Genomic DNA, 27,629 nt, shown 5'->3' on the forward strand with positions numbered 1-27,629 from the left:
AGATTAATAGATGGCTCCATTGGTTCAGCCATCAGGAGACTGAGGATGATAGTGGGATGAACATATGGCAAGTCAGAAAGTAGAGAAAGAATCTCTGGAACACACCCAGACTTGTATTATGGACACTTTCATGAGAACTACCTTCCAGCGGCAAGCCTTCAATGACCTGTAAGCCTCCAAGTAGACCCTCCTCCCAGGTGCCAGTGTTAGACCAAATCTCCATCCTTAGTCCATTAAACATTAACATTAATGTATTAACTGTTAACATATGATTTTGGAGTTTTGAACATCTGCATGGGCTTGAGGAGCCAAACCCTGTTCAAACCCTAACAGGACACAAGCTTCCTTTCTGTTTCATCTCCAAAGCCCAGTGAAGCAATCCAAGTGTCCGATTCCTCTGTTTGCTATGAACACTTTACCAAGTAACTATTAGAAGTAATGATTGTGACTGATATGCCTAGTCATGGCAGACCATCTTTCTTCTGACTCACTCTATTCTTTCCCAAAGTCTGCCTTTGCTTAGACTTATCGTCTACCAGGAGTGTTTTCCATCCCCATATAAAGCTACTGGCATTGTACTTAGTCTTCAGGAGCCATGTTAAATGGTATCCTACATACAAGTATGGACATATGTAGGACTAGATAGAATTTTCACTCCCTGGCTCTTTGATTGCATCTCTTTTGTTGCATGATGTTTTTACTCAACTTGCAATATATTCACTTGTGCTTGGGTTTTTTCTTTCCTGTTATGTTAGATTAGAGAACTCTTCAAAGGAAGAAACTTGGGTGGGGGTGCTGCTTTGGATCAGTGAGTTAAACTGCCACTTCCAACACTAGCCTCTCATATTGTGGTGTCAGTTCAAGTCCTGCTGTTCTACTTCTGATGCAGTTTCCTGATAATGTATCGAGGAAGACAGCAGAAGATAGTGCAGGTTCTTGGGTCTCTGTCACCTATATGAGTGACTAAGATGGAATTCTTGGCTTCTGGCTTCAGCTTGGACCAGACCTGGTTGTGGCAGGGGAATGAACCAGTACGTGCAAGATCTCTCTCTCTCTCCCTCTCATCACCCTGCCTTTCAATAATTAAATAAACCTAAAATAAATTATGGTATTTGGCTCTACCAACTTTATGCTTCTTATGAACTTAATATGTATTTGCTAAGTTAAACTCTTGCATATGATTTGTGCTAGTGTTACAAAGGAAGGAGGGGGGAGAAAAGGAAGAGAATAGGGAAAAATAATGGGAAGAGAGAAAGGAAAAGAGGAGGAGAAAAAAGGAAAAGAAGATGGATTAAAGGGAAAAAAGAAGGAGGAGCAAGAAAACCAGTTCAAGGAAGAGTCCTATCAGCAGTCCTTTGCTTCAAAGTGGGCATCAGATATGGAGAGAAAAGTCATTGTTTTCCAGATCATCTTGGGATAAGTACTAAAAAGAGAAAGTGTAGGATAAGTGTCTAATGCATTCTTAAGCATTGTGCTTATATTCATTTGTCCATTTATTCAGCCCATTGACTAACAGTGATTTTATTCCCCATTATACAGATGAAGAAATTGAGTCAACCAAGAAGTAATATCTCTTTCCCAAGATCCGTCAACTTATGATTGTTAGTTGCCAGGATTCCAAGTTTTCTTTATTCTTCTCAGCTTAACACACTCTACATTTGGGTAGAAGAAGGATCATTTTCTGCTCAACTGTAGTAGTGGTAGAAGAGGAAACAAAGAATGAACAGGTCTTTTTTTTTTTTTTTGTGACAGGCAGAGTGGACAGTGAGAGAGAGAGACAGAGAGGAAGGTCTTCCTTTGCCATTGGTTCACACTCCAATGGCTGCCGCGGCCGGGCACACTGCGCTGATCTGAAGGCAGGAGCCAAGTGCTTATCCTGGTCTCCCATGGGGTGCAGGGCCCAAGCACTTGGGCCATCTTCCACTGCACTCCCTGACCGCAGCAGAGAGCTGGCCTGGAAGAGGGGCAACCGGGACAGAATCCTGAGCCCCGACCGGAACTAGAACCCGGGGTGCCGGCGCCACAAGGAGGAGGATTAGCCTATTGAGCCATGGCACCGGCCTGAACAAGTCTTCTTTTTATAAAGACCTCTTGTCTCTAACTCTCCCTTTGCCCTGTGTATCCTTGTGACACCATGGCAGTCACTAAATGTATGCTGCCAGTGCCTTCTCTAGTTAACAGCTTTGGAGTGAGCACTCAACAAGAATTAGCCCAGTAGTACCCATTCCCCATGGAGACTTTAAGTATGATAAAGATGTTCTAAATGTGATTGTGGTGAAGGTTGTAGAACTCTGTGATCATACTAAGAACTACTGGATTGTACACTTTAAATGGGTGAATTGTGTGATACATGAATTGCATCTCCATAAAACTGTTATTAAAAAAAATGGAAAAAGAAGAACTGTGCTAGAGTCACAAACAGTGGCTCATGACTAAAGCCCCTCTTGTCTGATTAGTAGGGGCCTGGGAGGCACTGTGGAGAATCTATGTTTCTCCTATGACTCTGTCTGTCAGACCTGTTCTATAAAAGTGCAGTGCCTTTGTGACAAATGTGATTGTTAATTTCCACCTGGCTTGTTGCATCCAAATGTTGGTTTTCCTTTATGAGCTGAGGAGCAACATTTTCTCTGCCTTGTCAGAAGGTGCAGAAGAATTCTGGTGAAGCAGGTTGAAGATATCAATCACAAAGAAAATAGTAAGGGGGAAGGGGAGCTAGAGAGAAGGATTGATGCTAATAAGACCTTAGACTGGTTAATTAAATCTCCAAACTTCCCTGGGTATTTTAATCTGCAAAATGGGAATAAGAACACATCTGCCTCAAAGCTATTGTTCTGCATTTAATTGCAAAATATAGAGAGCACCTGAACTAAAAACCAACAGGGCTGATATAATAAAATTCATAGCTATGATTTATGGACAATTATCATGAACCAGGTGCAGAGCCTATTTCTTTATATCAATATTTAATGCAAACCTCAGCACAGTTCCATTTTACAGATTTGAAAATTTAGCCTCATACAAGTTAGCTAACCATCTTATTAGATGGATGAATAAGAATGTGAGTCCAGGTCCACTCAGTGCCAGCGCTCTTAAACACTATACAATATCCTTCCACAGCCTGGAACATATAAATAACAATCATAGTTTTATTGGAACATGTATTTATTATTTAACACCTTTATGTATTTATTATTTAACACCTTTCTAGGTACCATCCCTATTAACTTGGAAAGTTTTGATACTTACTTTAGGGAGTCTATTTTTTTTATAACTTACTTGCTAACTTGTGTATGTGTATAGATATGACTGGTTTGCGTGACTATTTCATGTTATCAAAAGGATCTATACCTAGAAAAGAACAAATTTCCTAAAATAGATGACTACTATCCTGGAACACTCAGGAAGCACATGACTATAAATAGTGCTGTCTGTATAGAAACCTAGAGCCTGGAGGGAACTCAAGACTCAGGCTTGGGCAGGAAGGAGGTGGTAATTCTGAACAAATTCAAACTGATGGGGTATAAACTGATGTGGAGAGAATGGATGTCAGGGAGTTGTGTCTTCATAAGGAGTCATATGGGTCTATGTTTTTCAAATAAACTTATGATCAAGATGCAGCATGGAAATCCAGACAGATGAATGATAAAAGTGACAATTTAGTCTATTTAGCAACCATCTCCCATTAGATTCCTTGTCAATTTCAATGATTTTATAGAAATAAAATATCAGGATGGTGAAAACCTAGACACGTCATGCATGATAATTAATTTACTGATTATATGGATATGATACCTGCTTTGCTTTGTAAGATGATTGAACAATCCTTAGGTTTTTTTTTTTTTTTTTTTGCTTCACAATTAATATTGGAATTAAGCTTTCTGTTTGCATTGCCAAACACAGAATTTTATGTGCTTTTGTTATATAGATAGATGCATTCTATCTTGTTTTATATGCACATATCTGTTATTATATTGAAATTGAGAGTAGAAATCATATGCTTTTTAATTGTTCAATATTCACTTCTCCTTTTACAGTATTTAGCTCATAGTAGATGCTCAATAAGCATTTACTGATTTATATTGATTTAAAGTACCAAATCAATTTGATTTGAAACTGATAAAAATATGCAACATAAATTAAACATTTCAGCCATTTTAATGTATACAATCCAATGGCATTAAACACATTCACAATATTGTATAATTATCGTCACTATTTATTTCTACAACTTATTTTATCACCCCAAACATAACTTCTTTTATGCTTAAGCAGTCATTTTTCATTTGCCCACTCACTTTAACCCCTGATAGCTACAGCTACAAATCTGCTTCTTGTCTTTTTGAATTTGCCTAAGATAGATAGATAGATAGATATTAATAAATAGAATGAACAGTATTTGGTCTTTTGTGTTTCTCTTTTTTTTTTTTTTTTTTTGATAGGCAGAGTGGACAGCGAGAGAGAGAGACAGAGAGAAAGGTCTTCCTTTTGCCGTTGGTTCACCCTCCAATGGCCGCCGTGGCCGGCGCGCTGCGCTGATCCGAAGGCAGGAGCCAGGTGCTTCTCCTGGTCTCCCATGGGGTGCAGGACCCAAGCACTTGGGCCATCTTCCACTGCACTCCCGGGCCACAGCAGAGAGCTGGCCTGGAAGAGGGGCAAGAGGGACAGAATCCGGCGCCCTGACCGGGACTAGAACCCAGTGTGCTGGCGCCGCAAGGTGGAGGATTAGCCTGTTGAGCTACGGCGCTGGCTGTGTCTCTCTTCTTTCATTTAACATATTCAAGGTTCACTCATGCTATAGCATGTTTCAATACCTCAAGTCTTTTAAAGGCTGAATTAATGTCCCAATGTATGATCACACCGTACTTTGTTTATCCATTTATTGATTGATGGGAATTTGGAATATTTCTACCTTTGATTATTGTGGGTGGTGTTGCTGTGAAGGTTTGCATTCAATTATTTGTTTGAATCCTTGAGTATAATTCTTTTGAGTATATACTTGGCAGTGAAATCGCTGGATTATGCAGTATTTAAATGATAAGAGGGGTCTGGTGCGTGTGAAATAAGTGTACTTTGTGGTAGATTTCATTAGTGCATTGCTGTTCCTTCCTCTAACAGGAATATGTGTGTGTATGTGTGTGTGTATGTTTTTTTGTACATATATGTCACTTGCCATGTGAGTAGCAGTGATGTCCCATGGGAGTAATATATTTCTCACCCATGTAACATTGTCTTTTTGCTTGTGATTTTCTTTGAATGGTGGAATTGTGACACAGTATGATACATGCCACATCTGAACTGACACTTTGGTAGACACTACCTGGCTTAGATTTTGCTCTTTTCCCTGTCATGAAAAAAATAAAAAATAAAACTACTCTTGATAAAGACTGCTCCTTCAACCTAAATCCATGGTGAAGAAAACATCTGGAACAGAGCCAAAGGCAACCTACATGAAACATGAATAAGAATCAGCCTTTGTGGTTTTAAGCCACTGAGCTGCTGAGGTTATTTTTGCCCACACAGTAATTCACCAAAAGCTCCCTAATAATGAAATACTGGGTTAAATAGCATAGAACACATTTATTTATTGCAGGTCTTGTCAGTGCCTTAACTATGCTGAAGTGTATTATGAGACTCAAATGTAGATTATACATACATAGTCTCCTGAATATATTTGATCTTAGGCATATATGCAAATCTGTGATTCTGAAGCATTCCTGTTGACAAGTGCTAGAGCATACATCCCATTCAATCCTGTCCAAAACAACTCTTTTTTTTTTAACTTTTATTTAATGAATATAAATTTCCAGTGTACAGCTTATGGATTACAATGGCTTCCCTCCCCCCCATAACTTCCCTCCCACCCGCAACCCTCCCCTCTCCCGCTCCCTCTCCCCTTCCATTTGCATCAAGATTCATTTTCAATTCTCTTTAAATACAGAAGATCAATTTAGTATAAAGATTTCAACAGTTTGCACCCACATAGAAACACAAAGTGAAACATACTGTTTGAGTACTAGTTATAGCATTAAATCACAATGTACAGCACATTAAGGACAGAGATCCCACATGAGGAGCAAGTGCACAGTGGCTCCTGTTGTTGACCCAACAAATTGACACTCTAGTTTATGGCGCCAGTAACCATCCTAGGCTGTCGTCATGAGTTGCCAAGGCTATGGAAGCCTTCCAGGTTTGCCGACTCTGATCATATTTAGACAAGGTCATAAAAGACAGAGTGAGGATAGTAACCAATGATCCTAAGAGTGGCATTTACCAGGTTTGAACAATTATACTGCATTAAGTGGGGAAGAGGACCATCAGTACACACATGTTGGGAGTAGAGCCATTGGTGGTAGAGTAGAGGTTATGATTACAAAGGAATGAGGCCCAAGTGCACTAGACAGGGCCTAGAACAAAGGACAGAGTCATTATTAGAGTTAATAATGGCTGATCTGTACAGTGATCTGCCCTCAAGGAGACCCAACAGGCCAGTCCACTGCAGTGGCTTTCAATGTGGTAAGCCTGGGCTTCAGCAGAAGTCAGCTTGTGAAGAGCCCTGGCAGCTCTGCCAAGAGTTGGATCACTGGAAATGGACCTGCCCTGGAGTCGAAGGATGCCCAGGTCAGAGCCACAGATCTTATTGGCTCTAAGCTGAAAAGCCCTTCACTCAGCCCAACTTCCAAAGTGACCACTGCAGCTGAGGGTGTGGTCAAGTAGGGTCAGCAACATTGCAGGCAGAACTGTAAATTTCTTGTTAGAGATGCCCCCTGCCTTTACCTGGCCAGCTCTCCTCCCAGGCCAGCCAAGTAATGAAAGTCAACAGAGTGCCTTCCCCTAGGAGGTTCACACCTCCCTTAGGATATACCCCATGTGAAGAGATAGAGAGGTCTGGGCCTCTGAATTTACAAGGCCTAAAGCCCACCAGATTATTATCAAGCCCCTTCTGTCAGGTTCTATTTGCCTCTCAATCAGAAAACTTAATTGTAGCTTAGACAGCACCTTTCTTAGCTCCTCTAACAAAACAACTCTTCAGTATTTCCCTACTCTTATGAAAGTAGGGTACTCTTCTTTTGTTTCTTAATGAAACTTATATATGTATGAATACATATATATATATACACTCATGTGTGTGTATCCTTTTGTCATTGGACATTTATGAATCATGTTCTGCCATTGGAGCCCCTTGAGGTTATAATGTCACTTGTTTGCTGTATCTCTAGATCCTACAAAGTACAGTGTCGAACTCTAAGGTAGCAAATGAAAGGACTTCCATACTAGATGTTGAATTGAGTTGTTATACATTTGTATGCCTACTATGATCCAGCTCTGCATGTGTTATCCTGAAAGGAATGCAGAAAATATAAGATACAACTTATCCCCAAGAATCATAATTTACAGCAATGAATCCAAAACAAAATATGTGCCACAGTTAGCAGTCAAGTTTTTTAGCGCCATTGCTCTCTCAGGATGTTTTCTTTATTGGGTCTATTTTTTCCCTCATGTCTTTCGGTCCCTTGTCTCTGACTCCTGAGCTGAAGTCAAAATAGCTGTAGGTATCAAACTGTGATATTGAGAAAAAATGATATAGGTTCTGCTTATGAGAGTTGGCTTTAGAGGAGTGAAGCATGCTAAGTATGAAATAGAGGACCCCAATCCGCTCTGAAGCACTTTCTATCTAAATTCATCTTCATTTAAAACCATTTCCTGGATACTCACTAATGTGTGAGATGATGGAGAAACAGATGAATGACACACTACCTGTTGCATTTAAGGGATTTACAGAGTAGGACATGAACATAAGGCTGTGCAGTATGATGCAATAAGGTTTAGACTTTGAGATAGGTGCCAGGTATAGTTGGTTGCCAGCAGAGGAGCTACCTGAGACTGCCCAATGCCTCCAGAGAAAGCAATACAAAGTAGGAAAAGAGCAAGAAATTACATTAATTGAATACCTGTCCTGTACTAACAACTGCCCATATGTTATTTATTTGACCCTGCTTTTAGCTTCATTGGTACATAATGGGTACAAATTTAATTCTTTGAGATAGGCCATTCTATGAATTTGACAAGCATATACGGTCGTGTAACCACTGCCACAATGAAGACATGAAATAGTTTATTGAACTTGCATACTAAATCAGTGAGGGAAACTGAGGATCAGATCATTCTAATCTCTTAGCTTTTGCAAGGTCATGTAATTCAGAAGAGCTGGAGGCAAAATATGGATAGGAGAGAACTTAAATATGTTTGGAGGACAGAGGCAGTGATGTGGCCAGGATGTTGGAGAGAAAGGGAGCCTGGTAAAAGAAGGATGTAGAGCTATCAGCTGATATGGGGATCAAGTAGCACAGAGTCTTAGATGCATCAAGTTTGGTTTTTATCATGAATTTTGTGAATAGCTTATATTTTAAATTGAATCAACCTCTTAAAGCTCTAAAAGTATCTGCATGTTGAAATTTTATGCAATTGAATAATGTATGTTGGCTCTCTTATCCTTGGTGATTTCATAATTTAGACTATATTATCTATTTCAAAGCTGAAATTGTCCTTTAGAAGACTCCCTGTCTCCAATCCCTTTTGTCAATATAAATCCTTCCCTGTTTTTACTTATTCATGTGTTGTCTGTCTCTTTCACTAAAGGTTAAGTCCATGAAATCAAGTCCAGGATTTCTAGTTACTTGCCCTTTCTCCAGATACTAGAACAGTGTCTCAGAGATGTTAGATGCCTGATCAGTCTTTGATTAATAAGTGAGTGAACACTAACACACAGTAAAATCATATAATAATCAAGATGAAGATTCTTTTTTTAATTTCATTTTATTTTTATTTTTTGCCAGGCAGAGTTAGACAGTGAGAGAAAGAGAGACAGAGAGAGAGAGTTATAGACAGTGAGAAAGAGACAGAGAAAAAGGTCTTCCTTCCGTTGGTTCACTCCTTTAATGGCCACCACAGCCGGCACTGCGCCGATCTGAAGCCAGGAGCCAGGTGCTTCCTCCTGGTCTCCCATGCGGGTGCAGGGACCCAAGCACTTGGGCCATCCTCCACTGCCCTCCCAGGCCACAGCAGAGAGCTGGACTGGAAGAGGAGCAACCAGGACTAGAACCCGGGGTGCCGGTGCCACAGGCAGAGTATTAGCCAAGCGAGTCACAGCGCCAGCATGAAGACTCTTAAAAAATCATCTAGCATAGGAATTGGTAAAGTTTTTCTTTAAATAAGTAAGTGGTAAACATTTTAGCCATTGTAAGTCACATAGTATCTGCTGCAACTACCCAACCCTTGTATCTACATATCTGTATTCTAGTAAAATTTTTATTTATTTATTTACTTATCTATCTATCTACCTACCTATTTTTAAAAAATTATTTATTTTATTTGAAAGGTGGAGTTATGGAAAGGCAAGGGCAGAGAGAGAGAAATCTTCCCTCTACTGGTTTACACCCCAGATGGCCAATCTGAAGCCAGGAGCCAGGAGCTTCTTCCTGGTCTCCCACATGGGTGCAGGGGCCCACACACTTGGGCCATCTTTTACCATAGCAGAGAGTTGGATTGGAAGTGGAGCAGCTGGGACTTGAACTGGCACCCATATGTGATGCCAATACTGCAGGCGGTGGCCTTACCTGCTACGCTGGCAGCTTTACCTGCTCCACCACAATGCCGTCCCCTACAGTAAAATTTATTTACAAAAATAGACTGCAAGTCAGCTTGATATATTGACCATAGTTTGCCAATGCCTACATCTGTCAGTATATACTAGCTTATGTTGTGCTGTAAAACAATTCCTGAATCTCGGTGTTTTATAAAAGTAAATGATCATTTCCTACTCATGCTGCATAGTGGTTGTCAGTCTGTTATAATTCTACCACTCTGGTAGCCTCTGTATGGAATATTACTGGTCTTGTGAACAGAGAGACAGATGAACCCCTCTGTTGGTTCTTATAGTTTCATTTTGGAAATGATAGCATCACTTGCATTCCCATTTCCTTGGCCAAACATGTCATCTGAATTCAGGGCAAGAGTGTGTCATTATCTCAAGAGGAGGACATTTCAGGGAGGGGAACCAAATAGGACTTAATGATAATCTAGCGTACCACATACCATATGAATCTTGTATTAGAGCAATCCTGTCATTTCTAACTCTGCTTGTACACTTAGAGTGATGAGAAGTCCTCTATATACTAAAGCAATCTGTCTCACCCTTCAAAATTGCTGGTAGTTAAAGAGATTTTAGTTATATTGCCCTGAGTCCCATCTACTATATTTTTCACCTATGGGTTCCAAGTCTACTCCTCAAGATCCTGCAGAATAGATACTGATACTTGTAAACACAAAATATTACTCTTACCAGGAGGGGGCATTTCCTGATTCTTATATTGAGGGAGCCAAAACCCACCTTTTTCTCCCCCAGGTAGCTGCCTTTCTTCATTTCCCAGAGTGTAAATGACCCATCACAGAGACAGGACTGAACTTCTGAATGAGATCATAGCCTTTTTGCCCTTTCTGCACAGTTTCACCCGGTGAATTATCGTCTTATTTTCATTCCACTCCAATGAGCTGTCAGCGATGGATACTGTAATTCACAGCAATAGAAACACAAACAGATGGGTAATTGACCTGCATGCCTTCATTACACTGGAGTTCAGCCTGGCTGTTGGAGCCATAAAGTCCTTTCTATGCCAGTCTGAAATCCCTGGGCTTTCACCAGGAAAGGGAACAAGCAGACTCTTTTTTTTTTTTTTTTTTTTTTTGCAAAAGGTGCAGTCCTTGTTGTTGTTCTCGCAACCTTGTGCATTTCAGAAATGGACAGAATTTGACAAGCAGAACTTAGCAGGTACAAGCAACAGCTGGGACTCCTATGGAGCTCAGAGGCATCTACAGGGGGCCATATTCTGATGCAAGCACAGGATAAAAAAAATTTACACTCAACTAAAATAGAACCCTTCAACACTGTAAAGAGTTGGGAATTCAATAAAATAGGCCAGAAAAGAACAAGTCCATCAAAAGATCACTGTTTTAAATAATTAGGGTACAGAATGAAATAAAACAATACTGGGCAATAGCAACCTAGGATAGCTCATAACCCTTGCCTTGAACAAGACTTAGATTGATCCAGAATATTTACCTACGGAACCATCTTTGTTCAGGTTATACACTCTGCCATGGTATCCGCAACTGCCCTTCTTAATCTGTTCAGACCATATTCACCTTTCAAGATCCCACCCATATCTCACACCCATTATCAGATCTTCCATAATTATTGTCTGCAGTCTTCTTTCACTTCTATACTAGATCAATATTTAGTATTTGAAATATGTTTATAAAACACCTACTAAGTTCCAGCCACAGTACAACTTTTAATGTTGTAACAATTCTCAAATCTTTATTCTATTTTTCCAAATTTTGTGCTTAGTTTTGGATCTCCATGTACCCCCTCTGTTTCCTTAGAAGGTGAGGGGCAAATATTAAACCTATGCGACCACTTCTTTTTCTCCTCCAACACTTCCCCATTTACTACTTGCTGATGGAAGGAGGGAGAAGCTAAGATTTCCTATCAGTGAATTTGGGATTAGAGTAAAAGACTGTATTTGGATTATATCTGCATATCTTAGATGCATCTTTAACTTCTAGTGGTTGGAACTTCTTTTCTTGAAAATAAATGCTCCCCAGCCTCACAGATCAAGGTTAGGTGAACCAGGTTTCTGCTCTAGACAGCTATATTGGCATTATCTTGAAGGTCTCCAAAGATCCAGTGTAGCTTTCCAGGAAAGTTCTGTTTTTACTTGAGTGCCCCCAAATGGTTGAAACTCAACAATGTAGTGAGCGCCATTCCTTTTTCTGAATCTTAGAATCAATCCCTCTGTAAAATTGACAAAAAATGCTGTTCCATCAATGAGCCTGTTACTCTTCTTTCAGAATTCTGATCTTCCTTCCGACCAGAACTCTTTCTTCTTTACTCCAGGAAACTCGAGAATAAACAAACAAATAAAGATGAACCTTAATCAGAAAGGAAAGTGATAAATAGTTTGGTTCTCAGCTGGAAGGAGTTTATTGCCCAAGGCCTTTCACATGCTATTTCCATTTTATAGACCACTTCTGTGGATCTCTCATCCCTTAAAGTCTGTTTGTTAGGTCTTGGTTTGAATGCCACTTCCACTGGGAGAGGGTTTTTGACCATGCCTACTTTGCTGCCTGTTAGATGTTCTTACTCTCTGTTCCTCAAACAACCTTGTATTTCTGGTAGGGTACTGATCTCTGTGCATCTAAGCAGCTTCTAAACATCCTTAGTGTCCAGACATGATGCCTGACATATAGTGAGAGTGGACTGACATATGTGGAAAGAAGAGAGGACGGAAGGACAGGAGACGAGAGGGAAAGAGGAAAGAGAGGAAAGAAGAAAAGGAGAAAGTGAACAAAGGAGGAAGGGAATTAAGAGAAGAAAATCAATAGAGTGAATAAATAATGGACATCTGTAGTAATTTCTGTATTACTTTTTGATACTAGAATACATGAGTCAATGCAAGGAGGATCTTCCTGAGAAAGAATCAGACAGTCCAGGCAGTGGATTATGATCTGATGTGGAGTAAATGGAGGAAACATGAGATTCATTGGTGTCTTGGTGTGGCTGGGCTGCAATAATACAGCACTGTAGACTAGGTAGCTTAGACAAAATATATTTATTTGTACAGTCCTTTAGGTTGGAAAATCCAAGGTCAAAATGCCCACATTCTGATAAGGTTGCAACCTCTTGACTTGTATCTAGTGCTCTTCTCGCTATGTACTCACATGGCCTTTCCTTGGTGTGGGCTCATGGAGAGAGACTCAGCTCTGCTGTGTCATCTTCTTAAAAGGGTATTAGTCTCATCCTGATGACTCCACCTTCATGACCTCATCTAAACCTTATTACTTCCTGAAGGCCCCATCCCCTCGAGTATGACATTGAAGGATAGAGTTACAGTATTCCTGACTGCCAAATTGTGATTTGAGTGCTTTTGTGCCTCTTCTTTCCTCAATGGTAAATGAGAATTTGAGGATTTGACTTCACAAGTAAAAAGGATAATCTGTGGTGTGGAGAGGCTAAGACATTCCCAGAGGTTGCTCTATGCTGGAGCCACCATGAGTTACTAAGCTAGGAGTTTGTCTCAGTCCCTGGGAGAGATGGAAAGACTGTCAAGTATTGCAGAACTCAGAATCACTTGATTTGAGTGCTGATTCTGTTACTGTAACTGTGGGGTTTTAGACCAGTTACTTTGTTTTCAGTTCTCACATCCCCAAAGCCTAATGGGTCACCTTTATTCTCAGTTGGAATGAGACAGAGAATGGTTCTTTTAGTCAACACATGAGTGCTGGCAGCACTAGGTCTAGCTTTCTTTTACACGTTGGGGGTGTGTAGTGGACAGACAGGCTATTCCTTCTCTGAAACTGACCCTCTAGTGGAGATGGAAAATGCACCATAAAGAACAAACTAACAAGTTAATTTCTTCCAGCAATTAATTACACTGATTATACTGAGGAAGATAGAAGAGGCAGTTAGACTTGGGTGGTCCCGGAAGGTCTGCATTACAGGGAGGCATGCAGGGATCTGGGGAGAGACTATTCTATGCCACAAGGAAGGACAAATGCAAAGAAGAAGAAAGAAGAGCAACACCGACGTGCTGGAGAGGCTGAGAAAAGGGCAAAGCATCTGGTGTGTTCTCAGTAAAGAAGAGAATATTTGGGGATTTGAGGAAGGAGGCAGGCAAGAAAACTGAGATCTCACATCATGTGATGGAGAGGAGAAATAATATCTCAGCACACAAAGGCTGTGCAAAATACAAAGAAAGGATTGAGAGATGTTTATGTTGGGTGAGGCGGCAGGGAGGACTGAGGGGATGGAGCAAGGTGGAAAAGAGAAGGAAGACGGCTTTGTGTCCCTACCTGTCTGCCCACGGACGCTATGGAACAGTGAGGCATTCCACTTTAAAATATAATATGATTTTTAAAAATACAACAAGATTTTTAAAAAATGTTAGAGATTGAGGAGGAAAATATTCCATATGTTCAGCGTGGGTGAGTTGGTGTTCAAATGAAACTCAACTCTTGCCTTCCCAGGTTTTTTTGAGGCAAAATTTATAAGCTTGGCAATAATGGTGGCTTTTTTCTCTCTCGTTTTTCTGTTTTCCTTTCCCCATGTATATATGTGTGTCTTTGGGAACTGTAGGGACAGACTATTCCACCCCAGCCGGCAGCTGTATATCTTTCAAACTGTGGTTCCACAGGCCAAGTCCCCCTCCAAATTATTTATGACTCCCATTGAAGCCAGCAGGATTCAGGCGCCAATCGAGGAGGTCAGCAATGGGCCTCTTTGTTGGACACAGGTCATCAGGAGACGACTCTGACTGTGACTGCTATGTGAACCTCCGCTGCTGTAGAAATGGTTATGTAACTTTAAACAGTAATGACATTTTGCAGAAAAGTGCTTTTTAATTGCTATGTCTTCATTATTCTTTTTCGAAATTGCCCAGGAGATTCTGCCTCAGAGACAGCTCCGCATGTTCTGAGTTTCCATTTTTAAAGAGCAGCCAGTTTTGTGTTTCAGCTGCTCCCAGAAAACCCCCAACCTCAAACTTCATCTGTTTTCAGTTGCCTTAAATGGGGTAGGTAATACTGCCTTTTGTACCCTTGCCAGTGAAAAGATTTGACGCAATTTTCTAAAAATGCTCTCCCCAAATTCCTTTTGGGTTGGGACCAAGAATAGAATATTTTATCCCCTACAAAAGGGAGAAAGAAAATGATGAGCAAGCTAGAAAAATAGGACTGAGAATATAGTCTACAGAGTTCCGTTAAGCAACAGAAACTTAACCCCGATCCATAGATTCAGTTGCCTGTAAGGGATTGGGATCAGCTAAAAATAAATGTTGCTTTGGAAGAGAAAATGGTGATAGAGATAAAATGAATCAATAATGCATACTCTGAAAGAATCATAGGACCAGTTTAGAAGGGACTTTGCAACTTAATTTCTTTTTCCTAACCTTTTGGTATCTGTATCATGTCCCTCTCTGTATAGTAGCCCTTGTGAGCAGTTATTCAAACTTACATGGATCCATTGCTCATCAGTATGGAGGTCACCCAGTCTTTGAGCAGCTCATTGCCCAGCTGTATAGCTCTATCTGCTAGAACATCCAGCATCATATGACATATGCACCTGTCTGAACAATCCTCCCAAAAATGCTAGTTCAACAGTCATAGAATTCTACACCTTCCTCCTTCTAAAATTGGCAATACTTGAAGACTACCTTAAGAGTATTTTCTTCTTCTGATCACATATCCAAAGTTATTGTTCCTTCATTACCTGAATGTTTTGTTGAACCTTTGGAAACTTTAATCATCATCATCACATCAAAAACAGGAATATGTAACATATATTGCTTGCTATGTGGCAAGAACTGGTCCAGATAATCTGCAAGCATATTTCATTTAGTCCTTTAAATAACATTCTGATGTAGGAAAGAGTATTTCCCTTTTATAAAAGATAAAGTGGAACTATAGAGAGAGGCTGAATTATTTGCTTGAGAGTAGGTTGTAGAGGAGCCGGCTGTAGTGATGCCCAGCTCTTGACTGCAGTATTTTGGTTTCCAGCCACAAGGCATGTTGGAGGCACAATCTTTTTTCCCCACAATGCCGCTCTTAAAATATTGTACTTTAGCAATCTATGAAGACAGGTTGAAATGATGGCGCATTGCTATTTTGTTTGATTTTTGTTGGAAAGAATGCAAAGGAAAGACAAAAATCCAGAAACACAACTGTGAAAAGGAACATGAAAGAAATAATTAGCTTTTTTAGCAATCCTTGATGGGTAGGATTAGGAGGTGTTCCTAAAGCATGGATGAGAAAAAAATGTAATGTGAATAAGAATATAGTTCTCTTCTACATAGGGGATAATAAAATCATTACTCCTATATGTAATAGAGGATGAAATAGCTCCAAATGTGGTAGAGGGAAATGTCCTTGCTGAAAAAGATTTCATGAGGTATGGCAGTCTAGAATTGTCTGGGCGCCATAGGCGATGGTCTGCAGTGCTGGCCTTTCAAGGACACCGGAGTAGTACCTGTACCCAGATGGATCCTTCTCTACCATTGGCTCTCAGGACCAAGAACTAATTATTCTGGTAAAGAGAGAAGATTGTAAGATATGGTCGAGAGTGCTCATCTCATAACCTTGACCAATCAGTTACCCTTAGTGGTCTTTGGTTTCTTCACATTTAGAGCCAAGATGTGAACATTAATTATCTTTGAAATCCTCCACTGATATTTTGTTTTCTATGATCAAACATCATAACATAAGTTATTAAAATATATCACTCTATTTATGTCAATCGTACCCTGGAAAACTACCAATGTACAATTGTGATCCATAGGATAATTTCCAGATGCCTCAGTCTAAAATAAAGGCCTTTTCATACTAATTTCTAACCTTCCCTCCTACACCACACCCTCCCCCTTCCAAGCTCATTTCTTTTTTCTAGACTTTCCATGAATGTACATTATGTTTACTGGAAGAGAAGAGCTGGTAGATTCCAAACAGAAAAGATAAGAATAAGGAAATGGAAAGCCCAATTTTTGCTATGATTGGTTTATGCTGTATATATGTGTGAAAGTATTGCCCTGTACCACATAAAAATGGTCAAGTATGACATGTTAAAAAAAAAAAAATAGAATGGGGGCTGCGTTGTGGCCTAGCAGGTAAAACCACTGCCTACAGTGCCGGCATCCGGTATGGGAGCGGGTTTCAGTCCTGGCTGTTGCACTTCCAATCTAGCTCTCTGCTATGGCCTGGGAAAGCAGCAGAAAATGGCCCAAGTCCTTGAGCCCCTGCACCCGTGTGAGACACTGAGAAGATGCTCCTGCCTCCTGGCTTCGAATCAGCACAGTTCTGGCCATTGCAGCCATCTGGGAGGTGAACTAGAGGATGGGAGACCTCTCTGTCTCTGCCTCTGCCTCTCTGTAATTTTGCCTTTCAAATAAAAAAAATAAATCTTTAAAAAATAGAATGTTCTTTTCTGTTCATCTTTTAACATAATCTCTTGCATTTCAACTCACCCAAATTACATCTCTTCCATAAAGGCTTCCATGCCACCCGAGCAATGTTATTTGCATTTTTCTGCTGCCTGATTTCTTCAATGGCTGTCTCTGCTATAGGCCTATAAAGCTGCGTTATGATGATGTGTGTCTATGCTTATCCCTGCAGATTCTATTGTAAACTCCCCAGAGGCAAGGTCATGTTTTTGTTATTGTTTATGTCAGTAAACCTTGTGCTTAGCTTAGGACTCATGCTTCATAAATGGGGTTCATAAATATTTTGGAAAGGGGAAATGAAGGAAATAAGAAAAGATAAACAATGGTGCTGAGTTTTCTGTAAGTGTTTTCTCCCAGAATGGAGAAGGTTATACCAGATCAGGCTCTACGCTCAGCCCAAATTTCTCAGAGTAGGGTATGCGTTTCAGAAATGGACAAGGTCATGACCTGAGAATTTTAAGTGAGAGTGATGCCACTGAGGCCTTGCTGGTCATCCCCTGTCTGGATTTAGATAGGCTTGGAAAGATGTTGGTTCCAGTACACAGGGAGAAATCTAGCAGCTTCAGAATCCCATGTATCACTTTTGGAAACTGTTAATGAAACACCTTTTTTTAACCTTTTCTATTTTCCCTCTCTTGCTATTCTCAAACAGGTCTTCAGATAATCTTCCCTCAGTATCTGCAAGAGAAGTTTGTCCAATCAGCCTTGAGTTACATCATGTGCAATGGTGAGGGAGAATACGTGTGCCATGACAGCCAGTGTCGCTGCCTGTGTGCAGAGGAGTTCCCACAGTGCAACTGCCCCATCACCGACATCCAGATCATGGAGTACACACTGGCCAACATGGCCAAGTCCTGGGCTGAAGCTTATAAGGACCTGGAGAATTCAGGTATGGAGCACAGCTTGGTACTGCTGAATGCATGGCCCTGAGTCAAGTTGAGAAAAGGGAACAAGCCTAAATAGAATTAGGAATTAGAAATCAGTGACCTCAATTCTTTCACTTTGGAGAATCCAGAGCTAGGTTTAGTAGTTTTCATGTAGCAGCCACTCAACAAATCTGTATTGAATTCAGTAGTGACTTGCATCATCCAATATGTGGTCATTTGTTATATTCAGAAGACAGAGATTCATACCTTGTAAGAAGTCTCTGAAGAGTGAAGAATCAAAGATAGTTTTATTGATTCTTCTGTATCTATAAACAAATATATACAGATGTTTGTATATACATATACTATATGTGTGTGTACATGTGTACTTCAAAAAGTTCATGAAATGGAATTAAAAGCTATTGCACATTTCCCTTAAACTTTTTGAAGACTTCTCGTGTATGTATATCTCCAAAGAATTCATGAACTATCAAAGCTTGGAGTCACTTTTTATTTATGATTTAGTTATATCCTGCCTTTCATGGTTAAGAAATGTTAGGAAAAGAGGTACAGATTGGCACCAAAAATGTTAGGAAAAGAGGTACAGAACAGAGAGGAGGCAGTATACAAATCTACAGCCAGACCAAATTTATTCAGAGAAAATAAATTCGTAGAGGTGGGTGACCAACTGCCAGCGTACACACTGATGGAACACGTGCCAGAAAGCCCCAACCCCAGGGGTCAGGTCTTTTTATATTTTAGGAGGGCTAGGGACGGGGTGGGGGTAAGGGGCAGCAGGCAGAGGAATTCCTGGAACTGGTCTTACAGGTGGTCATAGGTCCTCCAGAACCTGAGGAAGAATGCAGGGGTGGGGTGTGAAGTCAATAGAGTGTGAGACCCAACTGAGATTCAAGGGCAAGCAATACATTCCGATGTTTATCTTTTGGGCAATGAGCAAGAATGTCTAAGGCTTATTTATTTGTTCCATTTATTTGTTCCACTAAAATATTAATTTTACTGGAGGAAAGTCAGTCATAACATGGGTACAATCCAAGGCTGAATCTGCCTTCTTGGAACTCTATGAGAAAACTAGGCATTAGTTAGATCATGATTCAAATGACTATGACATTGAATTCAAGGTCAATGCATAAAAAAAGGAGGAGCCATTGTGAACAAATGATATCGAGTCATGGTCAGTGTGGTCAGTGAAGCCAGAAAAGGCCAACTTGAGGGGCAGGCAAAAAGAAATCTAAGTACCTGACCTTGGTGATGATATCAGAAAGTGGTAAATGGAGAAAGAGAGTTGCCTGATGTGGATGAAGGAGATGGTGTAGGTTATGGACACAGGAAATGTGCAGAGTTACTGAGGTATTTAAATGGAAACATCAGCAGGTATTGATGTTAGATTGATTATGAGAATTGAAGGGAAGAGGAATATTGAGATGAAACCTAGGAACCTTGTAGACATGCATATTAGACAAGTTGATAGATACTGGTACCTTCCCTGAGCTAGACTGTCCTGGAAGAACTGGGAGGAAGACCTTTATCAAGATATTATCATCTTGAGAATCCTTGACACTTCCAAGAAGAGGAGCCTGATAGGTAGTTAGACTGGAATATGTGCTCTGTTAAATAAATGGACTTCCTTATAAAGTATTGCTGTTTTTCAAAACAACTTTATATTCCTTAAGTCTGTTATCAGCAGTATTAAAGTAAGCAGTGATATTCCCATATCATAGAGGAGAGAGGACATAAAGCTTATGTCTTCCCCAGGGTGACACAGTAACTGACGGTGTTGGTAATAGAATCCCAGATTCCAAATCCAGTGCTCACAACAGCTTTTGTAACATTAATTCTATTTTACCCCCCAGGCCTTAGTTCCCTCATCTGATAAATGAAGGGACATGTTTATGTTTTTAATATTTGAATTTATTTAAGTTTTTATCCAAGAAGCCCTTTGATCAAACAAAATCTTACCTCGGAGCCACTGTGTACCACAGAGAAAAGCAGAGCTCTATGGAGCAGCATTTTCAAAGGACTGGTTTCCATGAACTCTAAGTCCCCAGCCAGCTTTGAGAGCCCGGGATGTATCAGAGATTCTGCTATTATAGGGTCATGCAGCTCGAAGGAAGCTGTGATGCCTTATGAACCTGCATTCATTAGTTCGTTTAAAATTCTGGAAATTTGTAAAATAAAAACATTTGTGATGGAAACGCATTATGATAATTACTTGGCCTCCAACAAAAGAAGAATTTAATGAAATGCTTTTCAAAAGTGATTCTAGTGGATGCTACAAGGCAAAGGAGAAGCAAGCTGTGTGCACAAGGAGTAGGGATCTTTAGCATGCCCTCCTAATTAATTCTCAAAGAAAAGGCACCACCTGAATAGGTGCACAAGGAAACAGAAAGCCAAGAAGCTGCACAATAATCTGAGAAAGCCAAGGAAATGATTATGTCACAGTTTCCCCACAAGGCATACAATCCTGCTAGGTATTCTGTGTTTATCCACTTGGAGTGGCTTTACCCATTAAGGCAAATCCATCTATCAGTGTATCTGTGGCTTCTGTGTATATGTGTTTGTGGTAGTGGGGACGGGGGTGGGGGAGTTTGTCTCTTCATTTGGAGCCCTTATTTAATCTTAAAGATCCAATCCAGGGTGGTCTGGATGGATTAATGACCAGCCTAAAGCAAAAAAAAAAAAAAAAAAAAAAAAAAAAAAAAAAAAAAAAAAAGTTGATTCTCTGACAGCTCCAGAGTGTTGGTGTAGGAAGAACCTAGTTTCCATTCACAAATGGAGGTCTATGCCTCCTTTCTTTGCAGCGGGGAGCTTTTCTACTTTTGGTAAAGAAAATAAAACATTCAACTTTTAAGTTCTGTTTTCATATGAGACTGAAATTCAGGTTGATTGGAAGGACTGCTATTCCCTTTGAGATTGATAGAGGCCTCTGTAAGATGAATTGCAACGATTCCATGCTGTGAAAATCAGTCAGGCCAAACAGTGCCAGGTCATTCTGATGGGTCTTCTGCTTTCGCCTAGCTCACTGAATAAATCAATCAGTGCAGCATCCTGTGTTATCCTGTCAATCCTATGCTACTATCCACCCAGTACTGTCCAGGTGTCAGGAACTGTTTGGGCAGGTACCATCCTATGTCACTTTCTGAAAATTTGGATTAGGTACCATTATATGTCTTTGTTACATGGGGAAACTGAGGCCTTAAGAAAATCAGTATCCTGCATCTATTTAGTGGTCCAGAAGTGATTTGATTTTCTGTAATATGGAGGTTGAAGTCTTCTGGAAGTCAGAGACTCATGCTTTTGGCAACTTTTATTATTTTCCCCCAATTCACTGAGCCTCAGGATTGCCTTCAGCATGTGTTGAATAGAAGTATAATTATTAAATAAGAATAAAGGGTTTTGACCATACTAGAACCATAATTTTGCCATCTACTCACTCTGATTTGGGCCAAGTGAGCTAAATTTGCCTTAGCTTCTATCAAATGGGAACACTAAATGTACCCGCCTCAAAGATTTACTGTAAAACTCAGTTTTATGTTTTAGGTGGTTTGAGCCACCTGGCACTGATCAAGAGCTCTGGAAGTATTTTTTTTTATTTAAAAAGAAGATTTTATTTATTTACTTGAGAGGTAGAGTTATAGGCAGAGAGAGAGGGAGAGACAGAGAGAAAGGTCTTCAGTGCATTGGTTCACTCCCCAAATCGCCACAATGGCTGGAGCTGGGCCTATCCAAAGCCAGGAGCCAGGAGCTTCTTCCAGGTCTCCCACATGGGTGCAGGGGCCCAAGGACTTGGACCATCTTCTACTACTTTCCCAGGCCACAGCAGAGAGCTAGATCAGAAGAGGAGCACCTGGGACTAGAACCAGAGCTCATATGGGATGTCAGCATTGCAGGCAGAGGCTTAACCCACTATGCCACAGTATTGGCTCCTGGAAGTGTTTTTTAAATAAAAAGAATGCACAATATACCAGAAATTCCCTTGTAGGTTTTATAATGCAAAGTAAACGGTTTAAGCTATAAATACATATTTTTAAAGATTTATTTGTTTAAAAGGCAGAGTTAGAGACAGAGAGAGAGAGAGAGAGAAATCTTCTATATGCTTGATCATCTTCCGAATGTCCACAATGACCAGGGCTGGGCCAGGCCGAAGTCAGACACCAGGAGCTTCTTCCAGGTCTCCTATGTGAATGTAGGGGCCCAAGCACTTCGGCCATCCTCTGTGGCATTTGCCTCTGCTTCCCAGTTCATTATCAGGGAGCTGGATTAGAAGTGGAGCAGCCGGGACTGGAACCAGCAGCCGTATGGGATGCCAGCATTACAGGTGCGGCTTTACTGACTATGCCAAAACACCAACCTCTATAAATATATATTTTAAAAAAATCTATCCAGTGGCCTATTTTCCTGAAAAACGATCAAGCCCTTCTTCAATTTTCCCAGTAGTTGGTGGAGAATGGGGGCATGGGAATGGTGTAGAGTGTTAGATTGGGAAATAACAGCTCAGGTTTCAGAACAGACTCCAGTCAGTCATTGGCTGGTTTACCTTCAGAAAATCATTTCCCTACTCTGAGCTGAAGCTTCCCTCTCCTACCTCTAGAATGAGAAATCTGAACGGGAGAATTTCTAAGGCTGTTGTACATGCCAATAGCCTGAAATGCAGCATCACAAATGGAGACTGAGACCTGCATCCAGGAGCCCAGGAGTTTGTCCTCATCTCTTAGAGTTTTCCAAAATGTGTGATGATGTTAGGTGGTGCACACATACAACTTCAAGTACCTCTTAAATCACTGAGTGGGGAGGTTGATTCATTCAGTTCTGTCAGACCTGCCTGCCCATTACATCAAAGAGAAAGTTTCAGTTCGGTGCTAATATGCCTTTAACACCTCTCTAACAGTTGTTAATTTCCTATATTTCAAAGTGAAAGCAGGCATGGGGGTTTGATCACTTAGCAGGCAACAGTTTCTGACTTGAATTTATTAACATTGTTTTCATCATATTTATTTTTGCAGCTACCATTCTACTGAAGGCATGCAAGAGTAATTTTCTAGGTAGAATTAGATAGAACAGGGTTTTCCAAAAAGTAGTGATTTGGTTCAAAGAAAATATTAAGTAAATGCAAGTTACTCTTAATATAAAGTTGGTATTCAAAGGACAGAAGTTGGAGAGATGCTTTCTTAAGCAAGGATGCACTGTGTAGAGTCACTCTATTAAAAAGCATGGGTGGGACAGGTGTTTGGCCCAGCAGTTAAGATGTGATTAGGATGCCTTGCTTCCCATATCTGAGTGCCTATGTTCAAATTCTGGTTCTGCTTTAGCTTCTTGCTAATGTGCCCCCCTGGGAGGCATCAGGTGATAGCTCAAGTTGTTGGATGCTTGTCACTCATGTGGAAGGTGTGGATTGAGCTCCTGATTCCTGACTTCAGCCCTGGCCTATCCCTAGCCTTTGTAGGCATTTGGGAAGAGAACCAGCATATGTGAGAATCTCTCTCTGTCACATAAATTAAATTTTTTAAAAGTGCACAGTGATTTTTCCCTGCCTGGTAGGAGCAGGGCAGTCTAGTGCAATGATCTACTGATGTATGTGCCACAGATGCACTGGTTTTCTTTGGTTTGCCTTCATTTTTAACAGGTGAGACTGTTAGAAGAAACTTCACTGTGAATTGTTCTGCCTAGCCCTTCTCTCTTGGCTTTTGTCTCTTGCTAGATGAGTTTAAATCATTTATGAAGCGTCTCCCCAACAACCACTTCCTGACCATTGGGAGCATCCATCAGCACTGGGGCAATGACTGGGACCTGCAGAACCGCTACAAGCTCCTGCAGAGCGCCACCGAGGCTCAGAGGCAGAAGATCCAGCGTACTGCCCGCAAGCTCTTTGGTCTCAGTGTCCGCTGTCGCCATAATCCCAACCACCAGCTGCCCAGAGAGAGGTCAGTGCTGCCACAACCTTCACCTCCTCCACCCCCACAGGCACCTACCTGGCTTTAGCTTACACTGGCTTGCGGCAGAGGGATGTGCGATGTAGATGGTACATGAGGGAGTGTTTAGCAAGACCTTGCAGGGCCCAGACCAACCACTTTTTGGATCATCTCTGGGTTTGCATTCACCTACTGCCTCAGGCCACATTGGATTTCGCATTGTTTCCTGATTATACAGTTGCCTACCATACTTACAAGTTCTGCATTAACAAATTCAACCAATTGTAAATTTAGAGTATTTGAAAAAAAAGTGTGTCTGCACTGAATATATGCAGACATTTTTTCTATTCATTATACCTTAAAAATGCAGTATAAAAGTTATTTACATAGCATTTACATTATATTAAGTATTACAAGTAATTTAGAGTTGATTTCAAGTGTGCAGGAAGATTATATGTAGGTTATATGCAAATATTACATCATGTTGAGTAAGGGACTTGAACACCCATGGATTTTGGTATTCTTGGCGGGGGGGGTCTTTGGAACCTATCTCCTGTGGACACAGAGGGATGACTTCATGAGCTGTCAGCCTCCGTGTTTTCTCTGAGTAAAGGAACTAATGCTCTAACATGCTCTGTGGTATTATTCTGGTTGCTTAGAATGTATTACTTATTTCTGTTAAAAATTATTTGGCAAACGTATTTTGGCATTTCCGTCTTTGTGGTGAAGAAACTGGGTTAAAGGACTAATCAAGTAACTTTTTTATTGAGGGCCTTGGATCAGGACCTGGAATAGTGTGAAATGAATGAGGCACCTACAGTGCTTAATTTAAAGAGGCATTCCCTCATCTGCATCCTTGAGTACATAGTCCTCACCCAAAGTGAAAGCCTCCTCAATGCCTCCTTGCCTAACTTGGCCCACCTGGTCTCAGGTCTGCTCTAGATAAGCCACATGCTCTGAGAGATGGTGGAGAACAGGGCCCCTGCCTATACAAAATTCACATTACCACCCTCTTAAGGGCTCACAGGGAGAAACCCAGGCTCACATCCAAGTCTTTCCAACTCCATTCTCCCAGGAGACTTCTGATGCTCAGCTGAGAGTTTTTGGAGGCAGTGTCTCCAGGGCTTCTATAAGACATCAAGAAGGCAGATCTCAGCCCTCTCCACCCTGCTTCAGCCAGGACATCTCTGCTTTCATTTGTCCTGTACGTGGGAGTTCTGTCTTCAGTTTCATTGGAAGAAATGAAAAATTTATTCTTAAAAAGATGCAGCCATGTGACACTTACATTGCAGGGTCTGTGTCAGCCACATACATGTATGTGTAGTTGTGCATGTACAGACCAGAAAACTGAAGTTCAGGATTTTCAAGTAATGGGTCCAAAGTTATACTGTAAGTGGATTGACATTGTCTCAGGGGACATTTGGATTTGTTGGAAGACGTGTGTGATTGTCACAACAGGGAACTGAAAGCTATTGCATGGACGCATGGGGCATTTTCCACATCAAAGAATTTGGTCCCCAAAAGTCAATGGTGCTGAGGTTTAGCAACCCTGAGAGAGGATGAAGCAATGTTGCCTACATCTGTAAGGCTCCCTCCTCCTCTTAACCATCAGTTCTACTGAACTCAAGATTTAAAAGAAACTTTACTCTTTTTTTTTTAAGATTTATCTATTAATTTGAAAGGCAGAGTTACAGAGAGGCAGAGAGCGAGAGAGAGAGAGCGAGAGAGAAGAGAGAGAAAGAGATTGAGGTCTCCAATCCACTGGTTCACTCCCCAGATGGCTGTAACAGCTGGAGCTGTGCTGATCCAAAGCCAGAAGCCAGGAGCTTCTTCTAGGTTTTAGGAGGGTGCAGGGGTCCGAGGATTTGGACCATCTTCTATTGCCTTCCCACAGCAGAGAGCTGGATCAGAAGTGGAGATGCTGGGACTTGAACCGGCACCCATAAGCCCTTTCAACTTAACCACTCCCACCACATACCCTTTACTCATTTTCCCTGATGTGGAATTAATGCTACATGAAGTCTTTCTGATTGCAGCAGCCAATACAAAGGGCTTCTTTTTCTCAGTCCCCATTTATCTGGAACTGTTTAGCATACTTTCTTCCCCCTTCTTCATTATGAAGCCTCACCCTATTCTGTGCTCACCTGCCTTTTCTGCATTCCCTTCAATTCTGAGCCCACAGCTTTGCAGCTTGGTTGTGGTAATTGTTTCATAAATCAAATAGAAATTCTTCTGCCCTTGCTTACTTGAGGCAATGCTGCTAACCCAGGAGCCAGGTATCCAGTATCCAGTCACAAAATGGCTTTCTTGTCACATGCAGAAAACTGCCACTGTGAGTGAGGCTCTGATGTAGCTTCCGTTTTTGATGCATCAGGCACCTGTCATGTGACTGGTGTCAGGCACTACAGGAGATTTATACACACAGTTAAGATTGCTGTGAAAGATGTCTTTGACAGCAAGTGGGAAGGCTTGTGTTGACAACAAGGAAAAATTCCCAATATGTGTTCTTTTGTGAGGGCCACCATAATAAAGTACTATGGTCTCAGTGGCTTAAACAACATAAATTTATTTTTTTCCACAACTGTGGTGGCCAGAAATCCAAGATTGAAGTCTAGACAGGGTCAGTTTCTCTTAAGATCTGTCTGTGGCTTGCTGAGGGTCAGCTTTTCCCAGTGTCATCACATGGTCATCCCTATGTGTGCCTGTGTCCTAACCTCCTTTTCATGGGGATTATTTTAATTCAATCACGCATTGGCAGCTCTTATCTCCAAAGACAATCTTGTTCTGAGGTACTGGAGTTTAGGAATTCAACATCTTAATTTTGGGGGGGGGGGAGACTGGGGTATATTATTCAGTACGTTACACCCTCAGAGGTGGCATGATCAGATCAGGAAATGAAGCACTGACCAAGCTGGATATAAATCTGGTGGGAACAGTTAACCACTGCAAGACTTCAGACAGATCCACTTGTCTGTTTTATAGATAGTCATCACAGAAAATGGAGTGTGGGGGTCCAGTGGTCCAAAGGCCATTGTAACCGGAAGGCACATTTATTAGAGGTGCATATCTCCAGAGCACAGAGTATCACAGGCCGTCTATATAGAAGGTAACTATACCAGCTTGAGAAGGAATTATAAAGAAAGAGAGTGGAAGCCGGTATGGATAGAATCAGGAGACCTTGATTTGAGGTGGTGTCTACCATTGGCGAGCTGGGTGATGCAGACACATCCATTTACTCTTCTGAGCACAGGTGTCCTCCTTTGTGAATGAGTCTGCTCTTACTGTGTGGATAGCTGGATACGTCCACCACTGAGACTTTCAAAGAAGAACTCTCCCCATATTGTTCCCTGTCCTCCTAAATGAGAAAAATTATCCTAATCATAATATTGTTCTCATCTGGAGAGGTGTCTGGAGGTCCACTATTGGAAAGTCACTCGATTATATTCATTTAAGGAGTACTGACTGCTAGACACTGGGTGGGGAGGAGGAGGAGGATGCAGGAAGTAGGCGCTGAAGCCCCTGAGGAAAGCTGAACTTCTTTAGTGTGGCTGTGGGCTGCTTCCTGACATCTGATTCTAAGGCTTTAATGAACATTTCTCACACCTGCAGGGCACCTCTCTGCTACAGAGCAGTGTCAGACAGAGGTGCTAACACTGGGAACCCTGGGCCACCTCTAGCTGAGCAGGTTGATATTTGCAAATGAACTGATTGCTTGGCTTCAATTTGTCTGCTTGCTGAACTCCATGGGAGATGTGTATACTGAGCAGGTGCAGTTCCTGTGACAGGCACCA

General features: G+C 41.1%; 1 protein-coding gene across 1 annotated transcript in view; it reads left to right on the forward strand.

Annotated features, from left to right (window-relative positions):
• Nucleotides 1–27,629, forward strand: part of BRINP1 (BMP/retinoic acid inducible neural specific 1) — a 156,988-nt gene that overhangs the window by 98,342 nt on the left and 31,017 nt on the right. Inside the window, exons 5-6 of the mRNA XM_062206914.1 lie at nucleotides 17,698–17,934; nucleotides 23,628–23,850. Of these exons, the coding sequence (XP_062062898.1) occupies nucleotides 17,698–17,934; nucleotides 23,628–23,850 (460 nt within the window). The remainder of the gene's footprint in view (nucleotides 1–17,697; nucleotides 17,935–23,627; nucleotides 23,851–27,629) is intronic.

This window comes from Lepus europaeus, chromosome 12, assembly GCF_033115175.1.
Source record: "Lepus europaeus isolate LE1 chromosome 12, mLepTim1.pri, whole genome shotgun sequence".
NCBI lineage: Eukaryota > Metazoa > Chordata > Mammalia > Lagomorpha > Leporidae > Lepus > Lepus europaeus.